The 27,640-nt window shown below is 35.4% G+C and overlaps 1 protein-coding gene across 3 annotated transcripts; it reads right to left on the bottom strand.

Annotated features, from left to right (window-relative positions):
• Positions 1-220: 220 nt before the first annotated feature.
• LOC125827347 (ATP-dependent zinc metalloprotease FTSH 10, mitochondrial-like) lies at positions 221-27,640 on the bottom strand. 3 transcript variants are annotated; one of them, XM_049506648.1, is made up of 8 exons: positions 27,443-27,640; positions 27,100-27,346; positions 26,939-27,013; positions 18,315-18,445; positions 3,209-3,655; positions 2,321-3,088; positions 1,951-2,178; positions 221-1,157 (listed from the first exon to the last, which is right to left on the bottom strand). In XM_049506648.1, exons 1-8 carry the CDS (start codon positions 27,485-27,487, stop codon positions 615-617), a joined length of 2,484 nt encoding a protein of 827 aa, XP_049362605.1. In that variant the 5' UTR covers positions 27,488-27,640; the 3' UTR covers positions 221-614. The 3 variants fall into 3 exon arrangements, with proteins under 3 accessions (XP_049362605.1, XP_049362607.1, XP_049362606.1); XM_049506649.1 differs by lacking the exons at positions 221-1,157; positions 1,951-2,178; positions 2,321-3,088; positions 3,209-3,655 and adding exons at positions 8,410-9,036; positions 12,149-12,376; positions 15,033-15,800; positions 15,933-16,418; XM_049506650.1 differs by lacking the exons at positions 18,315-18,445; positions 26,939-27,013; positions 27,100-27,346; positions 27,443-27,640 and adding an exon at positions 4,284-4,467.

Raw genomic sequence — 27,640 nt, 5'->3', positions numbered from 1 at the left:
AATACATACCCATTACCCAATATAGTCCCACAAGTAGAATCTGGAGAGGATAGAGTCATGTAGAGAGCTTGTTTCCGATAGATTCTCGGCTCAAAGCAAAAGCACAACATTTTTGAAGACATAAGCATTAGCAGGATAGTAAGAAATAGAGGCATACGAGACAAGTAGTAATAGAAAACTAAGAGTGATCAGACGTACAAAAATAGTAAAATAATAAAAATATCGAAAATAATACTAATATTACTGGTAATTTATACCGTCGCTGTTCTTCATTGTCATTTACAAAACATGACCCATAATTATACTGAGACAATCCCCTTGTTGCAATTCCTAGCTCCACCACTGTTAACACCTTATAAATAAGATTTTCACTAATCAGAAAAGGAATTTAGAAACTTGATATAGGAAAACTAGTCATTTAAGCTTGAATTAGAAACTAAAAGCTGCAGCTTTGCATCTAAAATTAAAGTTCCAAACTGATTTTTGAACTTGATAGGCATGCTTTGTACTTCATATATTACGTTTATACTATCATTTTGTTCATATAATATTTTTCTTCGTTGCACCTTTCTTTACTAGAACCCATCCTTTAATTGCACATTTCCGCTTTACGCTTAAAGCCCAACATACCTTGTGCCTTTCTCTGCTATTTCCTGCGCTTTATTGCCTTTGACAACACTGACTGGGACAATCTTCGGTTCAACAGGTGATGATCTATCATCTTGTGTGGTTTTTCCGTCAATGCTATCTTTAGTTTCTCCGTTTTCTTCTTCGAATCCTTGCTTGAACCTGTAATAGTTTTTGGGCTCACTACTCTCAAACGGGCGTTCACCCAATATCTGGGCCATATCTTCTTGATGAAGGACCTCCTTTTCTAGTAGCAATTCTGCAATCTGAGCTACATGTTCTCTGTGTTCCTCTATAAGTTGTAAAGTACGATCATATGCCTTGGCTACCCATTTTCTAACTTCATTGTCAATAAGTGCTGCAGTCTTGCTACTGTAGGGCTTTGATGTCTCAAGTGCATCTTCTCTTTGCGGAAAAGAAAGAAGACCAACTTTGTCACTGAAGCCGTAGACTGCTACCTGGGCATATGTCATCTTGGTCACTTTCTCCAAATCATCTTGAGCTCCGGTTGAAATTTTTCCAATCAAAATCTACTCAGAATTAAGTACTAGTTAATATCCATATGAACATTGAGAAAATATGAATTAGTGAAAAATAGAAGGATGGAGGTAGAAAGTTTGGAAAAAGAACAGGTAAGGATTTAAAGAGACTGCATTTTCATTAAGGTACGTAGTTACTAAATTTTGTGCAACAATAAAGTATAATAAGTGAAGTTGCTTTTTAGGTTATTCATTCTATAAAAATCCAGAGTCGTCGTATGAAGGCCTACTACTTCATCGAGCAACTTTTCGTTGAGGTCGAAAAGCAGAGAATGGAATATGACCAAACTCATTCGGAACTATTTACTATGTATGCATTTAGGCATGTTATTCTGTAAAAGTTGGAGGCATGACACAGTCTTCTTAAATACACATAGAAAATTACTCATTACTATTATGACAGCAAAAAGGTACCTAAAATGACATGCTGCAAACAACTTTGATGCCTATAAAATATTCTTGAAGAACCACAACACAAGTAATTCATGTTACAAGGGATTCACCTTCTAGAGGCAAACTATTTAGAGTGGACAGAGCAGATAATAAGAAAATGATGATTTCCTAAAGAGAATGTCACAGGAGTCAATCTTGAAGTATGATGCAAGGATCATCCAAGACCATACAAGGAGACAACGACCTATTTTTTCAACCAATGGGGGAAGCTCTAACAGTCTTTGGTAGAAATGGTTTGCATATGCATACAGATGATGAGATTTTCCAAAAGATTAACTAATAATGCTGTAGGGAAAACATGTGAAAGCTAGGAGACAGTTGATAAATTTACCTGCTCAGCAGCTCGGCCACCAAGAGTCATACATGTCATATCAAATAGCTGCTCCTTGGTCATTAAATGATTTTCACTGCTAACATATTGAGCAAATCCTAGTGCTGCTGTACCACGAGGAATAATTGTCACTTTAAGTAATGGATCTGCATATTCCAAGAACCAACCAGCAACAGCATGGCCAGATTCGTGATAGGCAATTGTCCTCCTTTCCATCTTGCTTATGACCTGTAGAAAGCACAAGGTAGTTTGAATTCGTAAATTGTATCATTCAAACATGAAGTTTTTTGCCATTTGCAAGTTCTTAACAGACCCTACTGGACTGCAATTTATAACAGCATCTCAAGAAAAAAGTGAGGAGATTGGATACCTTGTTCTTCTTCTCTAGACCACCGATCACCCTGTCTATTGCTGCCTCAAAATGTTGCATTTTGATTTTGGTACTCTCGCTCCTAGCAGCAACCAAAGCAGATTCATTACAAACATTTGCAATATCTGCTCCAACAAATCCTGGTGTTAGAGCAGCAAGCCTCTGTGAATAGAATGCTGCTTCTTGATCAATTTTCAAATTGTTCAAATAGATTCTGAAAATCTGTTCACGACCTCTTATGTCTGGTTTGTCAATGGTAATCTGGCGATCAAATCGACCAGGCCTTAACAACGCTTTGTCTAATATATCAAGTCTATTTGTGCCAGCAAGCACAACTACACCAGATGTGGTTGCAAATCCATCCATTTCTACAAGCAGTTGATTTAAAGTTCTTTCACGTTCATCAGTTGCTCCAGAAGACTGTCCCCTCCCTCTTGCACCACCAATTGCATCAATCTCATCTATGAAAATAATACTAGGTGCACATCGTCTTGCCTCCCGAAATAAGCTCCTAACTCTAGCTGGTCCAATACCAACAAACATCTCCAAGAAATCTGAACCAGAGAGAGAGAGAAAAGGTACACCAGACTCTCCTGCTGTAGCTTTAGCTAAGAGTGTCTTTCCAGTCCCGGGAGGACCCACTAGAAGAGCACCCTTAGGAATTTTGGCTCCTAACTCCTCGTATTTCTTGGGATTCTTAAGGAAGTGGACAAACTCCATGATTTCCTGCTTAGCCTCGTCACATCCAGCCACATCCTTGAAGAAGACCTGTCCAATAAAAGTGCCAACTGACTTTAATTTCCAACTAATCATGAAATAAAACTGATTCTCAGTGAAAAGAATGTTGGTTATTTTAAAGCTGCACCAATAATGGAACTAAATTCTCACCTTGTTCTTTGCATTTTTGTCCATCTTCATGAAATGCAGTTTACCAATACCAAATATTCCCCTAACACCTCCCAAATCCATATAATAAAGGATAGCTAGAAGCAATACCATTACACCAAAATTCACCATTTCTGGCAACCAATCCAACTCATTAACATATACCACAGGGACATAATTGCGAGGGTCTATTCCAGAGGCTTCTTGTGCTTCCTTAAGCTTCTGCTCAAATAACACAACACTCCCAATGTTGAAATAATATTTGTGGTGGCTCAGGTTTCTACTACCATTTGTACAACTTATAGGACCTTGAACTGTGTCATCACAAGTTTGATTATTATCAGGTGAAGAATTCTTTATATAAACTGTGGCTACTTCTTTGTTAGCAACAACAATTCGATCAACATGACCAGGTTCAAGTAGCTTGTTTTTGAACTCTTGGAAGCTAATCTGCGAATTCACATAAAAAGAGGTATCCACGTCAAAGAGAAAATACAACTATCTGATGAGAATAAGACAAACACTTCCCCCTCCAAGAAAATAGAATCCTGCTAAGTCACCAGTCACGACTAAAAAGATTTAACATATACAGAATTGTGTTGCTTCTTTAATTTCATAGCTACACTGTAAAACCTTGAGTAGTAGTTCTTCATCAATATAATCCACCTTAATATATTATTACTGTTATAGATATTAATATAACCAATTAGATTAAGAAGAATATGTTTCAACTTGGCAAGCTAAAACTGAGATGAAATTGTCACGTACTTGAATGAAATAGAATGAGCACCAAAGCTTCTTTATATGGCATTTGATTTAAGAAGTTCTAGTTTTGAAAACAACTAAATGAAGTTGACTTCATCTCAAAGACCAACTCAAAACCGATTCTTCAAAACCAAACTAAGAATTTCATCCATGAAAGTTTCCAAATTAAACACATTGATATCAGAAATATTACGATCAACTTATATTGAACTCACGCTCCTCAAGGCACTAAACTCATCCTACAATAAAAGAAAGAGGAGCTGTAACAATGAGAATTAAAAACTGTACAACAAACTGTTGGTTAAGGACTAACCTCCTCCGAATCAAGATGGTTCAGGAGTAATATTGACGACAGAACAGAACCAATAAACAGAATCAATAGTATATAGTGATGTTGCTTCATGAAGTTCTTTATTGATGAAGGTTGCCACATGAAGGTTCTCTTAAAGGTTTCCTTGTTCACTTGCACTTCACTCTGCCAAAGATTAAACCAAAGAAACAAAAATTCACCATAACAAGCTAAAAGGGAACAAAACATTAAAAGAATAATCTGGAGAAACAGGAATTAGAGCAGCAAGCGACGAAGGGCTGATCATGTCAAGTAATGTTACTTATCACTTATTCCACACATTAAGGTTTTCACACTAGGAATTTTAATATGTTGTTCTGATTAGTATACAAGCACTTTTACACCATTGTTAAGACATACTATTAAAATCTACTGCTTACTACTTTTTCAGTTCAGAAACTCTTAGAAGAAACACAATAGCAGAAAATTAGAATACTCAACATATCCCTGTTCTTGTAATTTCCTTTGTCTGCTTTCTACACCACACAAGAAAAGCACACTCAAATTCCGCCCAACCTTTCGATTTCCATCACCATTTACAGATAAAGTATCTTTGTCTTGGAATAGCATAAATCATTTAGATCTCTACAACCCAACTCTCTCCCACTTTGTAGATTTCATAATCATTCATGGATAGGTATCCTCATCTTCGTAATATTCCAAAATAGTATAAATGATTTAGATCTCTATTACTATCTCTAGAAAATTTCTTACTGGTTTTGCACAAAGTTTTATAATCAATTTCCTATATAAAGTACATCTACACATTTCCTTTTGATAAGTAAAGAACATCTTGATTCTAGACGTTATCTCTAATAATACAAAGTTTATGTAAATATGAATATATATAATGATATCGAATTCAAAAAAATTATATATTCTATTGAACAAACTTCAGAATAAAACTGCTATAATTCCTACAATTAACATATCCAAGAAAAGTTTTGTTAGATCACTTCAAATCATTTTACTCCATCATATGTTCTCTAATATCAAATATAACTGATCAGTGACAATCAAACCGGAATTAGGGGCTAATTCCTGAAGTGGTCATCTAACCGGGGGCGGAGCCAGCATATTGTTAGGGGTTCATCCGAACAACCTTCGGCGGAAATTACTACGATTTATACATGGTTAAGATTATTTTTTTATGTATATATTGTAGATGTCAAACCCTCATCGATTAGTTCGTGTGCTTACTTCTTCAGATTTTGAACCCCTTATCCAACTGAATGATTTTTCAACAGAAGTTCGTAAACTAATCTTTATCACTTTGAAACTATTAAACTTATGATTGGTCACTCAAAAATATAAATTTAGCTAAAATACCAATGTGGCTTTCCAAGTTACTAACAAATAGAGCAAGACAATTAACCAGTTCTTTTTATAAAAAAAAAAAACATTTTTTCCCAAACCCTGAAATACATTTGGCTCTAGAAAATGCCAAATCTAAAAGATACTGTTGTCCAATGAGATTATTGATGATCGTGCCTTAAAGGTTCATTATTATCCACATATTCCATCTCTGTTTCAGCAAATTACAGCAAACCCCGCTAATTTTGGTTCAAACTCTATATTTGTATTTAAAAATCAATACACATAGTACATATAACCTAATAAGTTGATAAAAAATTCAGAACCCATAAACTCAAAATTCTAGAGCCGCCTCTGAATTTGAATTTACAACACGTAGACAAGATGATGGTTAAGCTTAAAGATTAAGGTCATAAATTTCATCAAATGCTAAAAAATTTAGTGTATTATAGTATTTTTAAAACCTAGTCTAATATTCACCATTATTATCAGAGAGTTTGATGAACTTACCTGTAATTGTTTGCAGAAATAACAATATGGGATGGCTTGGTGGGGGAAGAAAGACCTATATGTTGTTTAGAGGGATTAAAGGGAAATTTAAACAAATATATTGGTCAACATAAAATATTATGTTAAGATTATTATATGTAATATAACATTAAAAATTATTTTGTGGGTTGTTCTTATACCTTTTTTCAAAGAGGTGGGTCAGTGTTTTGTCTTTCGTTGTTGTGAGGGCATTTTAGCAAGTATGATTTATGTGATAATATTCTTTATTATTAATAATACTTTTAAAAAGTAATATATTGTTATACTTAAAAATAATTATATTTTACATTTCTCATTTACTACTGTTAATGAGAAGTCCGATTAAATTTGGATTCGCGCCGGAAAATTTACATTGGGAGGGTAAAGTGCTTCCTAACAAAGGTAACTTTGTATCCAAGGGGGCTCAAATCCGAGACCTCGTGATTAAGAATTGTGTTAATGAGAAGCTTGATGCTTATTTAACGAAGCTTCTGCAACACTAAATACATATATTTTTAAAAAGTTAAATTAAATATTCAAAATAATTTTTAAAATTGATTCGTCAAACATGAATTACTTTTTGTCGAAAGTACTTTTGAAACAAAAAAATATTTCTCAAAATAAGTTGATTTTAGAAATACTATCCATCAACCTAGTAATCACACTCATATTATGATATCTTTGAGATCACAATATAGTCATAATCACGCAAACATTATGATGTATTTATGACTCAAGTCTTAAAATAAGTTGATTTTAGAAATACTATCTATCAGTCTAGTAATCACACTCATATCTTTGAGATCACAATATAGTCATAATCACACAAACATTATGATGTATTTATGACTCAAGTCTTAAAATAAGTTGATTTTAGAAGTTAAGTCAGACAAATTAATAGTCATACAAATATTATGATATCTTTAAGACACAGGTTTCAAAGGATGTACAACATATTTATGATTATAAGTCTTAAAAGTTTTTTTTTTTTTTAAGCTTCATGTCATTTTAAACTATACTTCCTCGGTCTTACATTATTTATTTACGTTATTAAAAATAAATGTCTCAAATTATTTGTCAATTTACAAAATAAGGACAAAATTAATTAATTTTTTGAAAGTGGAGACATTATAAAATTCCAAAACAAATGTTCTATTATTATTCTTGGTATTGATGGATAAGTTGCAAGAAATATGCCTTATTGAGATACTGTCTTCCAGCTCAATTGTGTAGCAAATGCCATCAGTATTTTCCTCAAATGTTATGTACAGTTCGTGACTTTATTACCAATTTTGAATTGTGACATGGATAATTTTAAATACTATAATAGGATATTTGTCATTTGTTTTAGATTATCAATTGTGTTATTAAATACTAAATAGTATTATTTGTAATTGTCTAGTAAATGATTTACTTGTATAAGGGTCCTTCACACAAATATCTTTATTTTAAGGTGGTGTTTAATTTTTATCCTTTAAATTTATAGTCTTTAATTTTTGTCTTTCAACTCTTAACAAAAGGTAATTAAGAACATTCCAGACATTGAAAGAACAAACAACTTTTGAAAATAAGTTTATATTTCTGTATCATAATATCTCACAAGTTATGTCATAAAAAAACATAAAAAATTAATCTTTACTGAAGTAACTAAGAATTTTTGACTTCATAAGTTTATATGATCGTTTTATAATATCCCACGTTTTATGTTATATGTTAGGAGGGCATAATATATTTTCAAAAAAAAGAGACTTGCTTATATATTCCATTAGTTACCAAAAAAAAAATTAAGCCCCAAAAAGCTAACTTCAATTTCTGGATACTACAATAAATTCTGAAAAATACTACATAACTTATATTCCATAACTTAATTCCTACATAATTTATATATCAAATGAGACAAAAGTTATCAAAAATCATGTCGAGTGAATTAGAATTGAATAGATAAGAATACACTGATTCACAAATTTCATTAAACGAATAACCATGGTAAAAACTAAAGACCATCAAATTTGAGAAAACAACAAGTACGATCATGAGATGATAGAATGTACGCAAATCTTGTTACTATCTCATTAAAGTACTGAGGTTGTTTCCAAAAAGATCCGTGGCTCAAATATTAATTACATTGTTGATAGTAACCGCATAATTTTGTTTTACTTCAAGACTATGACAGAAAAAGAGAAACTTCTTGCAACTTCAGTTAAAATTCGAATGTCATTAGGAACCTAAATAAGTTCACAACAATCTCTTTTCCTTTTTGTAATAAATGGTTCTTTGGGGTACAAAAATTAGTAAAAACCATGTTTGTGTTATTAATATCATGACTAATGATTTTTACAACAATCTAAAATTGAACGTTAATACCAGAAACTCGCTACCCTGCATTCTCAGTTAAAAACCACAACTATACTGGGACAATCTCCGGTTCAACAGGCGATGATGATCCATCATCTTGTGCGGTTTTTGCCTCAGCGCCATCTTTGTTCTCTTCTTCGAATCCTTGCTTGAACCTGTCATAGTTTGTGGGCTCAACACTCACGAATGGGCGTTCACCCAATACCTGGATCAGATCTTCTTGGTGGAGGACTTCCTTTTCAAGCAGCATTTCTGCAATCTGAGCCACATGTTCTTTGTGTTCTTCTACGAGTTGTACTGTATGGTCATATGCCTTGGCTACCCATTCTCTAACTTCAGTGTCGATAATTGCTGCTGTCTTGCTACCGTAAGGCTTTGCCTCAAATGAATCTTCTCTTTGTGGAAACGAAAGGAGACCAACCTTGTCACTGAAACCATATACTGCTACCTGGGCATAAGTCATCTTGGTGACTTTCTCTAAATCATTTTGAGCTCCAGTCGAGATCTTCCCAATCAATACCTACTCAAAAAATAATCATATGAAGATAGTAAAAATCTAATCCACTAGTCAAAAGAACAGCAAAGGCCAAGCTGCTTTTGAACATTTATTATAGATACGCTGCCTTTTCAATAAGGTAGTGACTAAATCTTGGCCATAAAACAGAGTATCACGGGCAGACTTCCTAAGCAAAAGGTATTTGTTCCATACGAATCCAGTCATCAACAAGATCTAGAACTTCATTGAGCTGCTTTTTTAATGGGGTTGAAAGGTAGTATATTGGGTAGGGACCAACCCCACTATGGATTACTTAGGATACACACACTCGGACCATCAAGACATGTTGCTCTGTAGAAGTTGGTAGACGACTAGAAAACCAACCATTCACATTATGATGGTTCAATCGTGTGACTTAGATGCCTAGAAATAGTCAAGCAGAATCATAACACCCTAGTAATGCAAGTCATGATGGATTCACCATCAAGAAGCCAACCATTTTTCTAGAAGGTGTGGAAGCAAAGCAGATTATTAGAAAGTGGTGTTATCCAGACGTCTCAAAAAGAAAAAGTGCCATGAGCCATTCGAAGTTTAGAAACAAGCTAAATAAGTTCAAATGATCTTCAACTCTATAACTCAAAACCTTCTGCCCCTTACAAAGCACAAGATTTAGATTACAGAATACCAGCAAATTTGAAGGGGACATATCTCTGCAGAGCATAAAAGAAATCCTACACATGTGCCAAAGAAGTAGGGATGGCACTCAAGGACAATGAAGCATTAACCAAAAGTTCTAACCGGTTTTGCAATTTCCTAGTTTACAGCGTGCCCTACCTGGTCCCATTAAATCTTTTTTTTTATTGCTGCTCCATTTGATAGTTCTTCTTTCAGTTTTAACAATGACTAGATTAGCATTTTCCTAGTTTACAGCGTGCACTGTCCTGGTCCCATTTAATCTTTTTTTTTTGTTTGTAAACTTTTCTTTCCAGATTACAGTGTTGCTCTATTTGATAGTTTATAACTTTTTGCAATTTTAACAAAGTTCAGAAAACAAAAATCAATGTTACCAGAGAATTCAGGAAAATTCCAACACAAATTTAATTTAATATAAGTATTATAATAGTATGACTGAGAAAAGCAGAACTTATAAGTTACAAATAATGATCCTTGATTACTACTCCCTCTGTCCACTTTTATTTGTCATGTTACGCTTTTCGAAAGTCAATTTGACTAATTTTTAAAGTTAAATTAGATTACGTTAATTCGATATTTTTTTTAAAAAAATTAGATATTCAAAAACTATAGGAAAAGTACTATAAGTTGCAATTTTTTGCATATCAATATGATGAAAATATACATCGTAAAATGTTGGTCAAAGTTCTTATTGTTTGACTCTAAAAAAGGAAACCATGACAATTAATTGTGGACGGAGGGAGTAAATCATGTCCCCACCAGGAACTAACTAATAGAATAAAGAGAGAACAAAAAAAGGAGTTCAAGAATTCAAGCATTAAGTTATCATCTCTCATTTTAAAACCAACAAAGAAAATAACAATGTTCATGTAAAAACACCATTTTCACGAATAAGGTAAAAAAAAATATATGATATAACTAGAAAATAACGGAAGCAAGCAGTAACCATGGTAAAAATAAAACGGTGGCATATTAGTTGGTTAAGTAGATTCGCCTTTTGATCAATCAAAATCCCTTCCTAAACTGTACAAGCTTTTTCTTCCAAAGCATACAAATCTCTTAGGTCTCATCCTCCCGTACCCGTCGCTGCCCGGCCTCCCTCTGTCCCATTATATGTGATGGTGTTTGGCTATGCATGAAGTTAAAGAAAGACGGACTATTGAAACTTGTGGTCTAAAAGACTAAAGCAAGTCATTAGACTATGTTTGGCTATAAATCCTCTTATTATTAAGGGTAGGGCTGTTCATGGTTATGGTTAAAAAATCAAACCGATTAAAAAAACCGATATTTGGTTGGGTTTGATTAGGTTTGGTTTTAAATTTTGAAAACCGATATTATTTGGTTTGGTTTTACTTAAAAAAACCGCAAAAATAACCAAACTGAACCGATAAATTAGATATATAAATTTTATAATTATTTAAATATTATTCATAAATAAAATATAAATATTTTGTTAAATTTTATTTTACTTAAGTCTTTAATTTTACAATTTTCTCAAGCCCAACACTTTAGCCCAACTATAACAATCCCAAGTCCAAGTCCATCAAAATCCATTTTAGTCTTTACCTACCCTACTTCACATAAAATAATCACACTTTCTCTTAATTGAAACACTTTGTTCGTGTAATGATAACTCTAGTATTGCTTATTGAACCGACAATAGCTTTTCTGTGGATTGTTCATGTGCTAGGTGTTTGTGTCTATCGACGTAAGTCCTCAAAAAAATTACTATTACTTTCAAATCGAATAAACTAGAAAAATTGAACCAAACCGACAATAACCAAACCGACGGTTATTTTTTTCGTTTGGTTTGGTTTGATTTTAGAAATTTAAAAAACTGACTAGATTGATTTGATTTTGATTTTAATCAATAATCGATCCAAACCGAACCACGAACACCCCTAATTAAGGGTATAATTAGAAGTTTAAAGTTTAATCATTTCTAAATGTAAAAAAGGTGTCAATTATTTTTGGCATTGGCCGGAAGGATAGTGTGCCACGTAAAATGGGATAGAGGAGATACTGTTTTGTTGTTTTCTTTATTTTCTCTCTTCAAGGGTTTCAAGTTTTTAACAACATACCCAATATAGTCCAACAAAGTGGGGTCTGGAGTTTCAAGTTTTTGATTGTTCAAAAATAAAGCTAGAGTCTGTAACGAGCCTACCCTTGCCTTGCGTGCACTATAGCTCAAAATTTTGGTGGAAATGCCCCATCCTGCCATGTTTAAAAGCCCACCTACCTCGTCCCGTTAAACCTCCCCCTCCCAGTCCCTACAAGAAGTGGCTTCAAGATATCAAATTTGCTTTAGATCTGGGGGCTTAAGAGTGCTTTGCATGAATGGTTTCGTACATGCATCAAATGTGGTTTACTATTGTTTTCAATGAATTAAGTCTTCATGCCAATAGGGTAAACATATGAAAGCAAAGAGAGTTGATAATTTTACCTGCTCAGCAGCTCGGCCACCAAGAGTCATGCAAGTCATATCGAACAGTTGTTCTTTAGTCATTAAAAGGTTCTCACTAGGAACATACTGAGCAAATCCAAGGGCTGCTGTACCACGGGGAACAATTGTCACTTTAAGCAATGGCTCTGCATGTTCCAAAAACCAACCAGTAACAGCATGCCCAGCTTCGTGATAGGCAACTGTCCGCCTTTCCAGCTTACTTATGACCTGCCGAAACCACAAATTATATTATTACATATACAATAGATCCAGTGTGATCTCACAAGTGGGGTCTGGACAGGGTAGTGTACGCAGACCTTACCCCTACCTCGTACTAGTAGAGAGACTGTTTCCTAAAGACCCTAGGCTCAAATGCAGCAAATCAAAATTATTACGAATTAGTTGACGTGAAGGAAACACGTCAACTAATAAGGAAAACAGTACAAAACATGCAGAAAATTCAGGAAAAAAGAGCAGTAACAACAGCAAAATATTCGTTCCATTTGCAAGTCCTTACTAAAATTTAAAGATTGCATGCCAGCAATTTTCAAAAGCATCTCAAGAAATGTTGATCCAAAGCATACATCACTCAGGTTGACATTCACCAAAGTTCCCTTTTTATATTAAGTAAAAAGAAAAGACACTGAAGCAAAAGGAAAGAACAAGAATCATCTAATGTCATCAACAAGTAGGTAAAAAGGTGTCGAAGCAAAGAATATCATGCGTGAAACCCACTGTCTGCTTATGCCACTGGTGATGAACTCACTATGGCTATTCAATGTCATACTCATTTTTCCTTACTGCATACGCAGCTAAACGAAGCCCGAGTCTTTATTTGTCAAATCCCAACCCCCTTATTAGTAACCCAAGTAAAGGCCAACTTTTTCAGAGGGGTGGGCAGGGGTAGGAGACAAACAGAAGGTTACAATAACCAGGGACCATACCACACAAAGTAGCTCATAGAGTCCTTGGGTCTAGCATCAAATGACAAAAAGCTCAATTAATATAGACAAGATTTCAAACTCAATTGGCTCCAAAACAGTTCAAACGCATTGGATGACAGAATATTCAGAAGAAGTACTACTCTAGAATCCCCCCCCCCCCCCCCCAAAAAAAAATAAAAATAAATAATATAGAACTTGTAATATTTATTTGGTGCACACGAACTAATTTAAGTCCTAATTACCCCACCCCCCCTGAATGCGGCATTTCGATAGTCTAGACCACTTCAAATGATTGGACCTCAGTTGAGTGTTAAGACACACTATCCATGTTGGAAATTAATCTGATGTGGCAGTAAACTTGGGCAAAAAAATATTTTGTCACCAAAATAGAAGAACAACAAAAAAACCAGAGAAAACAATTTTGAATAAAAATGAAAGGCTGGAAAAATGAAAAGGTCCATTTTAAACAAAAGAGACTCTTCACTCTCGTTTCTTTTCTTCAGATAAGTTTGTCTAACAATTAGAAGATTTTAGGGTTTCCTCTTCAACATTTTTTTTTATAACGGTGGTGTCCAGGCCAGCTTACGAGCGCCTCGACAAATTCCACAGACCGGGTAAGTCTATCCACCAAGGCTTGAATAGATGGGAGAAATCAACTGTTCTCAACCCACACCCCTTCACTGACCATTGGACCACACCCTTAGGTGCCTCCTTCAACATTTCTTCTTGAGATTTCCAATAATTATTCTCGGGCGAGTTGTGCATCAGTGAGAGGGTTCATATTCTGGGTTTTGAGGGTTGTATTAATGGTTAATTTCCAGTCAGTTGTGGGAAATCTCCCTTAAAAACAACTTGGATATCTGGTGTCTATTTTTGATGTTTATTTCTGGCGGATGTTAAGTTTTTATGCACTTTGGTGACTGTTTTGTTGAAGGAGATTGTGGATGTAGTTGTAAAAGCACTTTGATGGCAAATTACCAGTCCAGTTTAAACCTTCAATTGGTCTGTTTCTAGTCAATTTTTCTGGGTTAGAATTTAGCCCGTTTCTAACCAACTTTTCTTGGGTTTATTAGGCTATTTCCAGCCGATATTCTGAGTTTAGGCTGCAATTGTTCAGTTTCCAAAGACAAGCACAAATTATACACACACAACAAAACTAAGAAATGTTATCTAGAAAAGAAAGAGACCAAAAAATTGAAGAGGACCACTTTCTCTGCCAGGTGGCAGAGGCACTTCAGGGAGGTCGAGAATATCAAAATGCCAGGTTCAGAGGTGAGTTAGGACTAAAATTAGTTCCAGTAAGCACTGAAAAAAACGGTGACATGTTTAGGGGGATCCCTAGGTATTTTTCCAAATTTTAAAGTATCCTATGTTGTGCCACAGTGGTTTACCCCAAGCCTCCAGGAGACTGTTCACCAACCTCGCAATGCTCTTCTCATTACAGAAAGAAATCAATAGTGTGATTGAATTACAGTACAAATCCTAATATGAAGAAGTAAAAATATTTTATTCACACTAATCATAAAATAAAAGAGAAATTTACTTATTAAAAATTGAGACAATTTATCTAAGTTCAGATGGTGGAACATTGTATCAACATCCCAATTGCTCCCCAAGAAAAAAAAAGCAAACCTCTCCTACGAATACACTCATCTAAGCAAACCTCTCCTACAAATACACTCATCTAAGCAAACCTCTACTAAGCAGTAGATTTATAATGCTCCAGTACCTATGGATATTGGACCAATGCACTTTCAAGGATATGTTCAATGAATCCTATCATTATCATAATAACAAATGGCTTCCACAACCAAGATGCAGAAAAAGATGAACAGAACATCATAGAAAATGCTGCTGGTGTAACGCTGCAATTATGTTGTTATGGAAACATGGGATAGAAAAGTAGATAGTGGAGGGGGGAAAGTGAGAAGATCCAATACCTTATTCTTCTTCTCTAAACCACCAATCACCCTGTCTATCGCCGACTCAAAATGTTGCATGGTAATTATTGTACTCTCATTCCTAGCAGCTATTAGAGCAGCTTCATTACAAACATTTGCAATGTCTGCTCCAGCAAATCCTGGTGTTAGAGCAGCAAGTCTCTGTGAATAGAATGCTGCCTCGTGGTCAAGTTTCAACTTGTTGAGATAGATTCTGAAAATTTGTTCACGGCCTTTGATGTCTGGTTTATCAATGGTAATCTGGCGATCAAATCGACCAGGCCTTAACAAGGCTTTGTCTAATATATCAGGTCTATTTGTGCCAGCAAGTACAACTACACCAGATGTGGTTGCAAATCCATCCATTTCTACAAGCAGTTGATTTAAAGTACTTTCACGTTCATCATTTCCTCCAGCAAAGCCTCCCCGCCCTCTTGCTCGACCAATAGCATCAATCTCATCAATGAAAACTATACTAGGTGCAGATTGTCTTGCCTCCTGAAATAAGCTCCTAACTCTTGCTGGTCCAACACCAACAAACATCTCCATAAATTCTGACCCAGAAATCGAGAGAAAAGGTACACCAGATTCTCCTGCTGTAGCTTTAGCTAGAAGTGTCTTTCCGGTCCCAGGAGGACCCACTAGCAGAGCACCCTTAGGAATTTTGGCTCCCAACTGCTCGTATTTCTTGGGGTTCTTAAGAAAGTGGACAAATTCCATAATTTCTTGCTTAGCCTCGTCACATCCAGCCACATCCTTGAAGAAAACCTGTATCAAGAAAGTGCCAAAAACTTTCTAAGAAACTAATCAAGAAATATCATGGCATGTATCATTTTAAATTTTCTATTTCAACATACTGGTACTTTTGAAACTGCAGGAATAATATAAAGCAATTCGCACCTTATTCTTCGCATTTTTATCCGTCTTGGTGAAATTCGCTTTGCCAATATTAAATATTCCACGACCACCTTTCCCGCCAGAGCCTCCCACTCCTATGCCACCCTGCACTCTTCGTCCCATAAAATAAAGGACAGCTAGAATCAATATTGTTGGACCAAACCTCATCAGTTCTTGGAACCAATTCATTTCATTAACATATAACACAGGAACATAATTGTGAGGGTCTATTCCCAAGGTTTCTTGTGCTTCCTCAAGCTTCTCTTCAAATGACTCAACACTCCCAATGTTAAAATAGTATTTGTAGTAGCCCACGTTTCTTTTACCATCCGTACCACTCGTAGGACCTTGAATAGTGTCATTATCTGTTTGACTAATACCAGGTGCAGAACTCCTCACATAAACTTTGGCCACAGATTTGTTAGTAACAACAATTCGATCAACAAGACCAGGTTCAAGTAGATTGTTTTTGAATTCTTGGAAGCTAATCTGAAATTATACATAAAGCGTTAATAACCATGATAAGCTAAGAAAGATACAGAAGACAACCAACTAATGAAGATACGATAGAATTGCCACCCCTAGAAAATAAAAACCTGCTTAGTCACCAGACATCACTGAAAATATTTAATATACACAGAAGTCGCACTGCTTCAATAATTTCAAAGCCACACTAAAAGACGTTCTTCATCAACCACTTCAATTTTTACTTATTTTTATTGTTGTTAAAAATGTCAAGATAATCATTTTGAGTGAGGCAATATATAACCAATATGCAAGGACTTCAGGTGGGATGAAATAGAGTTGGTACTCAGGTTTCGTTTCTCACTTTTGTATGTTGCTTTAACAAGTATATAATCTTCTATCCACTGGAGTCATCACTAAACTTGTTGATGAGTTATTTCAGACTAAGTAAAAAGTTATAATGGAATGTAGCTGAGGTTAATTTGCTTATGTATTTCACTAATCGAATTCAATTAAATTCGTGCACTAATTCTTATTCTGGATGGATTTGTTTCTCTTCTTAGGTTTATGCTCTACTAAAGCAAATAGCACTCCATCTGGATTTGCATGTACAGGACAAAAAGGTAGTAATGTCTCTGAATAAAAAACATTGGAATGAAAAAAACATGAAATTGTCCATGAACCAGACCACGGTATAAGAACATAAATCTTTCAGTGATCAATCGGACCATGTAAATGACAGGCTCAAGTAATCCTATACCAATATACTACAAGTTATTCTATTTACTCATGCAGGTCGTCTTGGAGGGGGGCGGGAGAGAAGAAGTAACGGTTGCAGACCAGAAGAACAATTTTATATGAGAAGACTGTAACTCCATAGTAGAATTTTTTTAATAAATATCAAGTTATGCTAATTCAAATTTCTTATTGGGTTCATGGTGGATCTGCAATAAAGCAGCATCTCCATTGATCTCTAACAAGCTGAGGGAACCTTTTTCTCATTCATGGTTTTTGTGAAACCTTATGTGGAGTTCGGATTTTGTTTCTTCATGTTGGTTTCTCAAAAAACATTTATCAGGAGAAGAGCTTTTGAAAAAACAACTTTTAGAAAACAACTGCGTTTGAAATGTTTCTGGGGCAAATAGTTGTTCAGAAAACAATGAAAAACACCTGAAATCTGTTTGGTTCTTAGAAAACTTTCTGGCTTTATACAAAATCAATTTTTTTAACAACCCAAACAATATTATTATTTAAAATGTTATTTGAGATAAAAAAAATCCAATCAAATGCCATCCAAACCCAAAAAAATGCAAGTGATACCTTCCACAAACACTAATGCTGAATAGTAAAATTCATCACTTTGGTCTCCCTCAAAAATAAGTAGTATTAACTTTTGGACAGCTAAATCATTAAATCTTTCTTTTAATGAGAATTTTTGGGTAGCTATATCAACCAATCTTTTTTAAATGGCATTAGGTTTTTAAAAAATTACCGGACAACATTCCAAAAATAAAAACTAACACGCGTTTAGAAAGAAACAAAATCAAAGCAAATTATTTTGGTTTTGGAAACATCAGAAAATTGCATTTCGAACACCGATCCCAAAATCCGTTCTTCTAAACCAACTCACAATTTCTGTCTGTAAATTCCAATACCAACTCTCTAAAACTAATTCCTACCTTGATCACCCGCTATCCTAGAATCCTCTGTTACTACTAGAGTTAATTGTTTTCTCATTTCCCCTTCTTGTGAAAAGGCAAGCCATGATTACAAAGAGTTGGTCCTAACATAGATATCAACACGATAGCAATCAAGTTCACATTGAACTCACACTTCATAAGGCACTAAACTCATCCTCCCAGGAAGGGACTGAAACAATGAAAACTCAAAATGTAGATGTAAATGTCGATTAAGACTAACCTCCTTCTGCTCACGAGGAGAAAAAAGTGTCGATGACAGAATAAACCCAATAAATAGCAAGGGTGTGAGAATATTTTGATATTGCTTCATGAAGTTCTCCTGAGGGTTTCCTTGCTCACCTGTACTTTCCTCTGCCCAAAAAGAAACCAAAAAATAGTTTTTCACCATAGCCAGGCCAAAAGGGAACACAACATGAAACAAGAAAAGAATGTGGAGGTCTGCTATCAATAGTTACTTATCACTTGTTTCATACTCTATTATATAAAATGCAATGATATTACAGTTTTTAAACTTATATTAAGTGTATACTCTTGACCAACTAGAACCTCAGTACCAGAAACTTCCTTACACAAAGATTGCCTTCACATAAAGAGCCTGTTTGGACTGGCTTTTGGCTTATTTTTTTTTTTATCATTTTAGCCTAATTATAAGCTCTTAAAAACACTTAAAATAAGACAATCCAAACAGGCTCAAAGTCAACTGAATATCTTTGTGTCCACTAGAAGTGTTTAATTAGAGATCTTCAGTTCAACTATGCAAAATTAAGAGAACATACTGTCCCTTGATTTAAAATTTGAGTGTGCAAACTAATATTTAACCTAAACAAATATTTATTTTATTAATTTAACGAAAAATGGTCAAACAAGTGTACCTAACCTATTGGATATGTTTTATTATTACCCTTCGTTAACCTATTGGACCATAAGTATCCACCGTTATCTTGTGGTTCAAATATACTCCTGAACAATTAAAAAGGTACAAATAAGCCCTTTGAAGTAAAGGTGGAAACCAATCATGGTATAATTGGACTTTCTTAATTGCTTATGGATATATTTGAACCATTTCAGTTGTTCAGAGCATGCTTCAAATTATTTCATTTGCTGCAAAAAAAAAGAAATTGATGAAGTAATAAGAAATTTCATTGCAGCAAAATCTGTATATTGTATGTCATTTGTATACTTTATCCACTTTGCATAAGACGCAACCGCTGAAAAGTATGAAGTATAAGCTAATAAAATAATAATAGCATATCATGTATAATCTATTTTTTCCCGATTCCAGTGTTCTTACCAACTTGTTATAACTTGGACTATGCTTAGCTCTTTTCTCTAAACTAATTTTCCAACTATAGTATTCTTATTCATTGCTTCCCTTGTTAATTTATTCTTCATTAGCTTCAAATTGTAGGAGTTAAGTCAAAACAATCCTAAAAGCAACAGTTAATGCATTCCATTTATTGTATAGGGTTCAATGGTCGAGCTGTGTACCCTGCAAGTTGAAGGTATCCCTGTGGTGATCTCGTAGTTCCTAAGAGGTTGTGTTACTACCCTTTTAGTCTACCAACAGTTTTATGCATGGAAATTAAATCACTAGCTATTAATTATGTTTTTTCTGTTTTCCCGGTAAGAGGTCCTCTGTAACAGTGTTTTCCCTGTAGCAGTTGTTTTCTGTGTAGTAGTTACTAGTAGTAAGGAGGTTATTCCTCCACTTTCTCATTTCAGTAGTATAGGAAGTTATTTCCTTGTTTTTAGGTGGGTGGTTAATCACCAATGTTGTATTTTAAGTTATTTGAATTCAATGGAAAGATAAGCAGAAAATTAGCCAAGTTTTTGAGTACTTCAAACTCAATAGATCGCAGGTTCTCTCTTAACGAACCAACACCATAGGTAGAAAAAAGAGAACTTCAGATTTTATCTTGCAGCGTCCCATAACTAGATCCATAACCGAGGACCATAACAACTTGGTATCAGAAACGGGGGTTATGGGAGACCAAATTCAACATCAACTAGCACAATTAGTGAATTTGTTCCAAGAAGAACGTGCAGCCAATTCAGCCATACATGAAGCAACAAATGCTCGCTTGGATGCACTCACATAGGATTTAGTAAATTCTAAGGTTGATTCTGATTCAACTGAACATATCCGTCAGAATCGCGGTTGGAAGGGTAAAAATAGAGTGGCAGGGGGTCAGGATCAGAAACAGGTAGAAGTTTCATCATTCCTCGACATACAAATCTAGATTTCCCACGATTTAATGGCCAAGAGGACCTTTTGGGATGGTTGAACAGGTGTGAACACTTCTTTCGACACCAACAAACTCTAGAAGAAGAAAAGGTTGGACTTGCTTCTTTTCACTTGGAGGGCAATGCACAACTTTGATTTCTTCAATTAGAGACAGATCTGCCTCAACTGTCTTGGGATGACTTCAAACATCATTGTAACCTTCGTTTTGGGCCACCAATCAGAAGTCAGAAATTGGGAGAATTGGCTAAGCTACACCAGATCGGGTCTGTGGCAGATTACTAAGAAACATTTGAGCAGTTAATTTTGCGGGCTGGTACACTTATGCAGTCACAAAAAATTGAACTTTATATCAATGGTCTTTGATTATATAGCAATTGAGGTTGAGTTGCATAATCCTCCAGATTTGGCTATGGCGATGAGTTTATCCCGACTTTATGAACGCAAGGAACAACCCATTTGTTCGCAATTGTTAGATGCTTGCAAATCAAAGACAACAGATTTCTCACCTCAACATGTCAAATTTGTGAAGAAACTGACCAGATCTGAAATGGAGGAAAGACGACTTAAGGGACTTTGTTTCAACTGTGATGAACCATTCACTCGATGTCATCAGTGCAAGAAGTTATTCTGGATTGATTTCATTAACGATGAAGAAGAATTACTTTCCACACTTAGCGCTTGAGGACAAGCGCGGTTTGAAGGAGGGGAGTAATGTTAGTACCCTTTGAGTATACCAACAGTTTTATGCATGGAAATTAAATCAGTAGCTATTAATTATGTTTTTCTGTTTTCTCTGTAATAGGTCCGCTGTAACCGTGTTTCCCCTTTAGCTGTTTTCTGTGTAGTAGTTATTAGCAGTAAGGAGGTTATTCCTCCACTTTCTCATTTTAGTAGTAGTAGGAAGTTATTTCCTTGTTATTAGGTGGGTGGTTAATCACCAATGTTGTATTTAAGTTATTTGAATTCAATGGAAAATAAGCAGAAAATTAGCCAAGTTTTTTAGTACTTCAAATTCAAGAGATCGCAGGTTCTCTCTTAACGAACCAGCACCATAGGTAGAAAAAAGAAAACTTCAGATTTTTTTTTTTTGAGAAAGTTAACTGGTATTATAAACAGAAGGAAGTACACCAATAGTGTGCTCCTAAGTAGTTACATCAAAAATATGAAGGAACATCCAAAACAAATCTATCACCTATATCCATTATAGACTATCTAAAAACAGAGTGATGTCCCCTATATCCTTAGGTACAGATTGAATACACCAAAAGTAGAATGTTGCTAGACAGTTCATCTTCATACTTTGGAAGGAAATGCTTTTGTTCTCAAAACATCTCTGATTTCTCTCCTTCCAAATTGTCCACCAGATGCATGCAGGGACAATCTTCCATCTCTCCTTGTGTCCTGATTGATTTCCATCCCTATTCCAACATGCTAGAGCTTCTACAGTATGTCTTGGCATGGCCCATCTAATACCCCTGAGATTAATGAACCATTGCCATAATTTTTCAGTCACTTTACAGTGTAAAAAAAGATGGTTTACTGTCTCTGTTTCAGCTTCACAAAAAAAACATCTGGAGCATAACTGCCTTCCCCTTTTCATAAGGTTGTCCTGAGTCAGAACTGCTTGATGTGCAACTAGCCAGGTGAAACAAGCCACCTTATGAGGTATCTTCCCCTTCCAGATCATCTTCCATGGCCAACCTTCCTTAGTTTCAGTTGAGATATCCAGTAGCTTGTATGCTGATTTCACCTTGAACTTGCCATCTTTATCCATCTTCCACAACAATCTATCTTCCTCAAAATTAAGGCTCTTAGCTTGTTCCAAAGTATTGTAGAATTGGATCATTCTCTCCACTTCCCAGTCATTGAGGAATCTTCTGAAGGACAGATTCCAGCCTTGTGCATTTTTGATCTGTGAAATTGTAGCTAGCTTCTGTTGATTAAGATTATAAATGTCCGGAAACTGTTGCCTTAAAGGTGTTTGCCCCACCCATACATCATTCCAGAACAAGGTCTTTCTGCCATTGCCCACTTTGATCACAGTATTACCCCACATTTTTGGCCATTGATTTCTGATAGTTCTCCATAGTCCCATTTCATAAGGAATTTTAACTTCCTGAGTAGTCCATGGTCCTTCCCTACCATATCTTGCAATGATGATGTCCTTCCACAGGCCCTGCTCATCTGCTGCCAGTCTCCATAGCCATTTTAACAGAAGACTCTTGTTTTGTGCTTTCAAGTTCTTTATTCCTAGACCTCCTTCTTTTTTGTTGGTTATAGCAATCTCCCACTTGATCAAGTGATGCTTCTTCCCCCTTCACCATTACCTTGCCAAAGAAAGTTTCTTCTGATAGCATCCAACTTTTTGATGATCTTTCCATGAATTGGAAAAAGGGACATCATGTAAGTTGGCATGGCATCAAGAACACTATTGATAAGGGTGACTCTGCCACCCAAAGATAAATATTGACTTCTCCAGTTAACTAGCTTCTTTTCACACTTTTCCACCACAGAGTTCCATATGTTCATGGACTTACTCTTAGCTCCCAGAGGCATTCCGAGATAGGTGGTGGGAAGTTCCCCTATCTTACCACCTAAAATATCTGCCAAAGTACTAATCTCTGGGACTTCATTCACAGGGTAGATAAAACTCTTTCCCCAATTTATATGAAGTCCAGAAACTGCTTCAAACAATATGAAGATAACCCTTAGATGCTTTAGTTGTTCCTTCTCTGCATCACAAAATACCAAAGTATCATCAGCATATTGTAAATGGGATATAGAACTTCCCAGAGAGTTTTCTTCATTCACAATGAAACCCCTTATTCTATTGTTCACCTGAGCACTCTTCAGCATATCACTTAAACCTTCCATGGCCAAGATGAAGAGAAAAGGAGATAGGGGGTCTCCTTGTCTCAATCCTCTCTCGGAAGGAAAGAAACCAGTTGGGGAGCCGTTGATCAAAACTGAGAACTTCACTGTAGTCATACAGAATCTCATCCATTTTATTCAGGTGTTGCCAAAACCCATCATCCTTAATGTTGTCCACATATGTTCCCAATTTAAGTGATCATAAGCTTTTTCTATATCTAGCTTGCATAGAATTCCGGGAACTTTGGATCTGTATCTCATGTCCACACATTCATTAGCCACCAAGATTGCATCCATGATTTGCCTGCCCTTTATGAATGCCATTTGTTGCTCATCTACTAGCTTTGGCATAACTTTCTTGAGTCTCTCTGTTAAAACCTTTGAAATGATTTTGTAGATACTTCCAATCAAGCTGATTGGCCTGAAATCTTTCAATTCAGTTGCACCCACCTTTTTGGGAATCAAGGCTATGAAAGTGGCATTGAAACTTTTTTCGAAGTAGCTCTGATCATGAAAATTCTGAATGGCAGCCACCACTTCCTGTTTTACCTCTTCCCAACATTGTTTGAAGAAAGCCATTGTGAAACCATCAAGGCCTGGTGCCTTATCCCCTGCACATGAAAACACACAATTTTTAATCTCCTGTTCTTCAAATTGGCCTTGCAGAGCTGCATTGTCTACTTCACTGATCCTAGATTGAACTCTAGGATTGAGCTTGGGTCTCCACACTTCTGTCTCAGTGTATAGTTTTTGGTAGAAAGTAATAACTTCATCTCTGATCTCAGCTGGTTCAATCACACTGGAGCCATTGATGATCAGTTTGTCAATATTGTTATATCTCTTATGGCAGTTAGCAGTTCTATGGAAGAACTTTGAGTTCCTGTCCCCTTCTTTGAGCCATAGGGCCCTAGATCTTTGCCTCCAGGCCACTTCTTCTCTCTTGGCATTTTCTTCAAACTCCACTGTCAACACTGCTCTTAAATAGGACTCATCATCAGATAGAATTCTCTGGTCTTGTATCAAGTCCAGCTCAGCTAGCTGGTTAAGGATGCTCTGTTTTTGCATACCTAGGTTGCCATGTACTGTTTTGCTCCACTCTTTCAACTTATCTTTCAGTAATCTCAACTTGCAGGCCAAGATATAATCCGGCCTTCCCACATAAATTACAGAATTCCACCATTCTTTAACTCTTTCATTAAAGTCTTTAGTCTGCAGCCACCAATTCTCAAATTTAAAAAAGGAATTTGATCTCTCCCAGTTGCCACACTCCAACAATAGTGGGTTATGGTCAGAAGTTACTCTAGGTAAGATTGATTGTTTAATCTTTCTAAAGGCTACTTCCCACTCTTCAGATATCAGAAATCTATCTAATCTTGCTGCAATATCATATCCATCCCCTCTCCTCCATGTGAATCTGCCACCTACAAGTGGTAAATCTTGTAATTCCATGTCCTCCATAAATTCAGAAAATTCTTCCATCTCCCTATTGAATTTGTTGCAGTTTTTCTTCTCAGATGGGAACCTCACTACATTAAAATCCCCAGCCACCACCCAAGGTCCATTAAATAGACCCCTCACTGCCCCCAACTCTCCCCATACTTCTTCTTTTTCTTCTCTATTATTTGGAGCATAAACACCAGAAAAATGCCATCCTAAGTCTTGTGTCTTCCCTGTGAACTTACAAGTGATGCTGTAAGCCCCTACTTCACATACTTCCCCCTCCCAAAACTTCAGATTTTATCTTGCAGCGTCCCATAACTAGATCCATAACCGGGGACCATAACAGGTTGAGATGATGGTGTGCCGCATTATGCTTGAAGGGTTGAAAGATTTATAACATATATGCACGCAATTGTGACAAAAGTTTCAGTTGATTAAATCCATTTAGTCTATCATTGTATCCTAGATCTTGGTACTTTAATCTTACTAGAGCAATTTTATTTTAGAGAGACATGATATGCTAATATTGTTTTTATAGCTTATACTCCTTGATATTTTAAAAGAGTTATGTCTTATGCCAAGTAGATAAAGTATACAAATTTAGCAGCAAATGAATGGCTTCTGCCATTAGTGCTAGGAGTATATTTGGACCTTTCTAAAAGCCGCTGCCAACCTTTTAAAAGACATTTGATTTATCAAGTCATTGACTAAACTTTTATGATTGCAATAGATCACAAATAAAGGGAAGAGAAATTATGAGTGGTCCAAACTTAAGTTCTGGAAAACATTTGTGTTAGGATACTGAGAAAAACTATTCGCAGATAAGGAGGAAAGAATGAAAAAAAAAAAAAAAGGAAACTCACACGATATCATACTTAATCAGATTATCAATGATGTAGATTAGATCATTTATTTTCCGGAAGTAAATTTTGGAGCTAACCCTGATTAATTTCTAGATGATATTTAACTGCAAGCTTTTAAAAGATTGTTTATTTAACATACAACCAACTAGGCTATAAAATATCTACTCGCGACATGTCTAACTATATGACTAGAGGTATCCACTTACTGCTCACTGTTCCTTTCACAGTTTAGTAATTTATGCCACGTCAAGAAGTGGTATATACAAAAGTATCATTAAATTTCTCTTCTCAACAGCAATAACAAATACAATCCTATCTCTCCGTAAATAGAGGATTATCTGTGAAACCCTCTTAGATTACATAAATCAGTGTTTTTAAAAGCGCTAAGCACAAAAGAGAGTACCATAACAATCAAGAGCAAAAAGATCCATGTGGTTTAAAGTTAGTGAAGTTCAGTGCATGCCTCTTTGAAATGAAGCACAAAATTAGCAGAAAACTAAAAATACCAAATACATATGAATTAGTTTTGAAGAGAGAACTATAACATTCAAAATGACGTTGAAAAAATAACTTTGGCATACAATATACAATAGTGTTGATATCAATCCAATTCCTTAAAGTTGAGATTAAAATAACCAACAGGATGCTATTATTTGAAGTCCTCGCTTCTCAAAGCGCATGACTTCACCCATGAAGTGATAACTTTTTGATTCACATCACTTCAATCAATGGCATTTACTAACACTGACATAAATATATCAGACATTTTGCACTGTCAAATTAAGCCCAGTAGACAGTTTTAAAGTGAGAATTGCTATTGAAGACATCCAATTCCCAGTACAATCTTAGACTCATAGCGAAGTGTGTAATCTTAACCTCCAAGAAACTTTACCATAAACTTCCATACACAAAGCTTAACTTAACACTAAGAAGGTTTCAATCCATGAACTGCGTAGGCAGTGTACAGTCTGTAAAGACAATGAACCACACAAGGCATACTGCAGAATATCTATGTCTACTTCTACCCATTCAACTTAAGCAAGTAAGCCATATTCCCCTTGTTATTCCCATCTCTATGCGGAGTAGTATAAATGATTTGATCGCTATAATCCAACTCTATCCCCGATGTGCATTTCCATCATAGTTCATGGATAAGTATCCTCATCTCCTAACATTTCAAATAGTAGAAATGATCTAGATCTCTAACTAATTCATTAAAAGTTTTTCAGAAAGTTCTAACACCATGCTTCTAGTAATCAGAAAGTTATGCTTGATCATATGAACATACTTTATAAAAAGTAAACTCAGCTCAAACTGTCCCCTATATCTACAGATTCTAGTAAAGCCAATAACTTTTATCATAAATAATTTTACATCATCCTATGTTACAGAACACCAAATGTAACCGATTAACACACTGCATACCTTTACCCGATTCCGCCTTTTGATTGTTCCCTTTCGGGACTTCTTTCTTGTTCTTTGGGTAATAGTTCTCATAATCTACAAAATCAAAACACAGCAATCAGAATCCATCACCATAATTCAAATCAACCAAAAACAAACACCGCGTAAATAATTATTCTCACTACTTTTCTTTGACCCTTGGCTGCAAAAAAACCTCCTGAGTCTCGGGTTTGTACAAAGTTTATCAATTTCAGACAAATACGCCCTTTGCAAAGCCGCCTTATTGACACCATGCTTTCCAGCTCCAATGGATGTTAAATAACTTCTCACAAAACCTAATCCGCCATTAACGCGTGTAATGCACGCATTACTTGATGCTACTTCATCCAAAATCGCATACCTCACACCATGACCACCAGAAATCAATGCCTGTGCTCAATGAAAAAGAAAACCTATCATATCAACCCAAAAAAAAACCAAAAAAATCAAAAAAATAAACATTTGTATTAATAATACTCCGCTTACTTTATTGATCGTCGAGCGACAGCGATTAATACGTGAAAGAATCATCTTATTGAGGATCCAAACATGAATTTCTGCAGAATTATCAAATCCCTAAAATTGATATTGAAAAGTTTTTTTTTTCAAGCAATCAATTGAATTAATTTCAGATAGCTAAGTTTGAAAAGGATAAAAAGAAAATCAAAGAAGATCACAATAGCT

Source organism: Solanum verrucosum, unplaced genomic scaffold, assembly GCF_900185275.1.
Source record: "Solanum verrucosum unplaced genomic scaffold, falcon-dt-bn FXZP01000138.1, whole genome shotgun sequence".
Taxonomy (NCBI): Eukaryota; Viridiplantae; Streptophyta; class Magnoliopsida; order Solanales; family Solanaceae; genus Solanum; species Solanum verrucosum.
The sequence above is the reverse complement of the archived record's forward strand: the minus strand, read 5'-3'. Positions and strand labels throughout refer to the sequence as shown.

Coding starts and splice junctions, on each gene's coding strand:
- LOC125827347 (XM_049506648.1), bottom strand. CDS start 27,487: ATGATTCTTTCACGTATTAATCGCTGTCGCTCGACGATCAATAAA. Junction 18,446..26,938: donor AAAGGCGGAATCGGGTAAAG/GTATGCAGTGTG, acceptor CTTTTTGGGCAG/AGGAAAGTACAGGTGAGCAA. Junction 1,158..1,950: donor GTGGCCGAGCTGCTGAGCAG/GTAAATTTATCA, acceptor AATTCTGAGTAG/ATTTTGATTGGAAAAATTTC.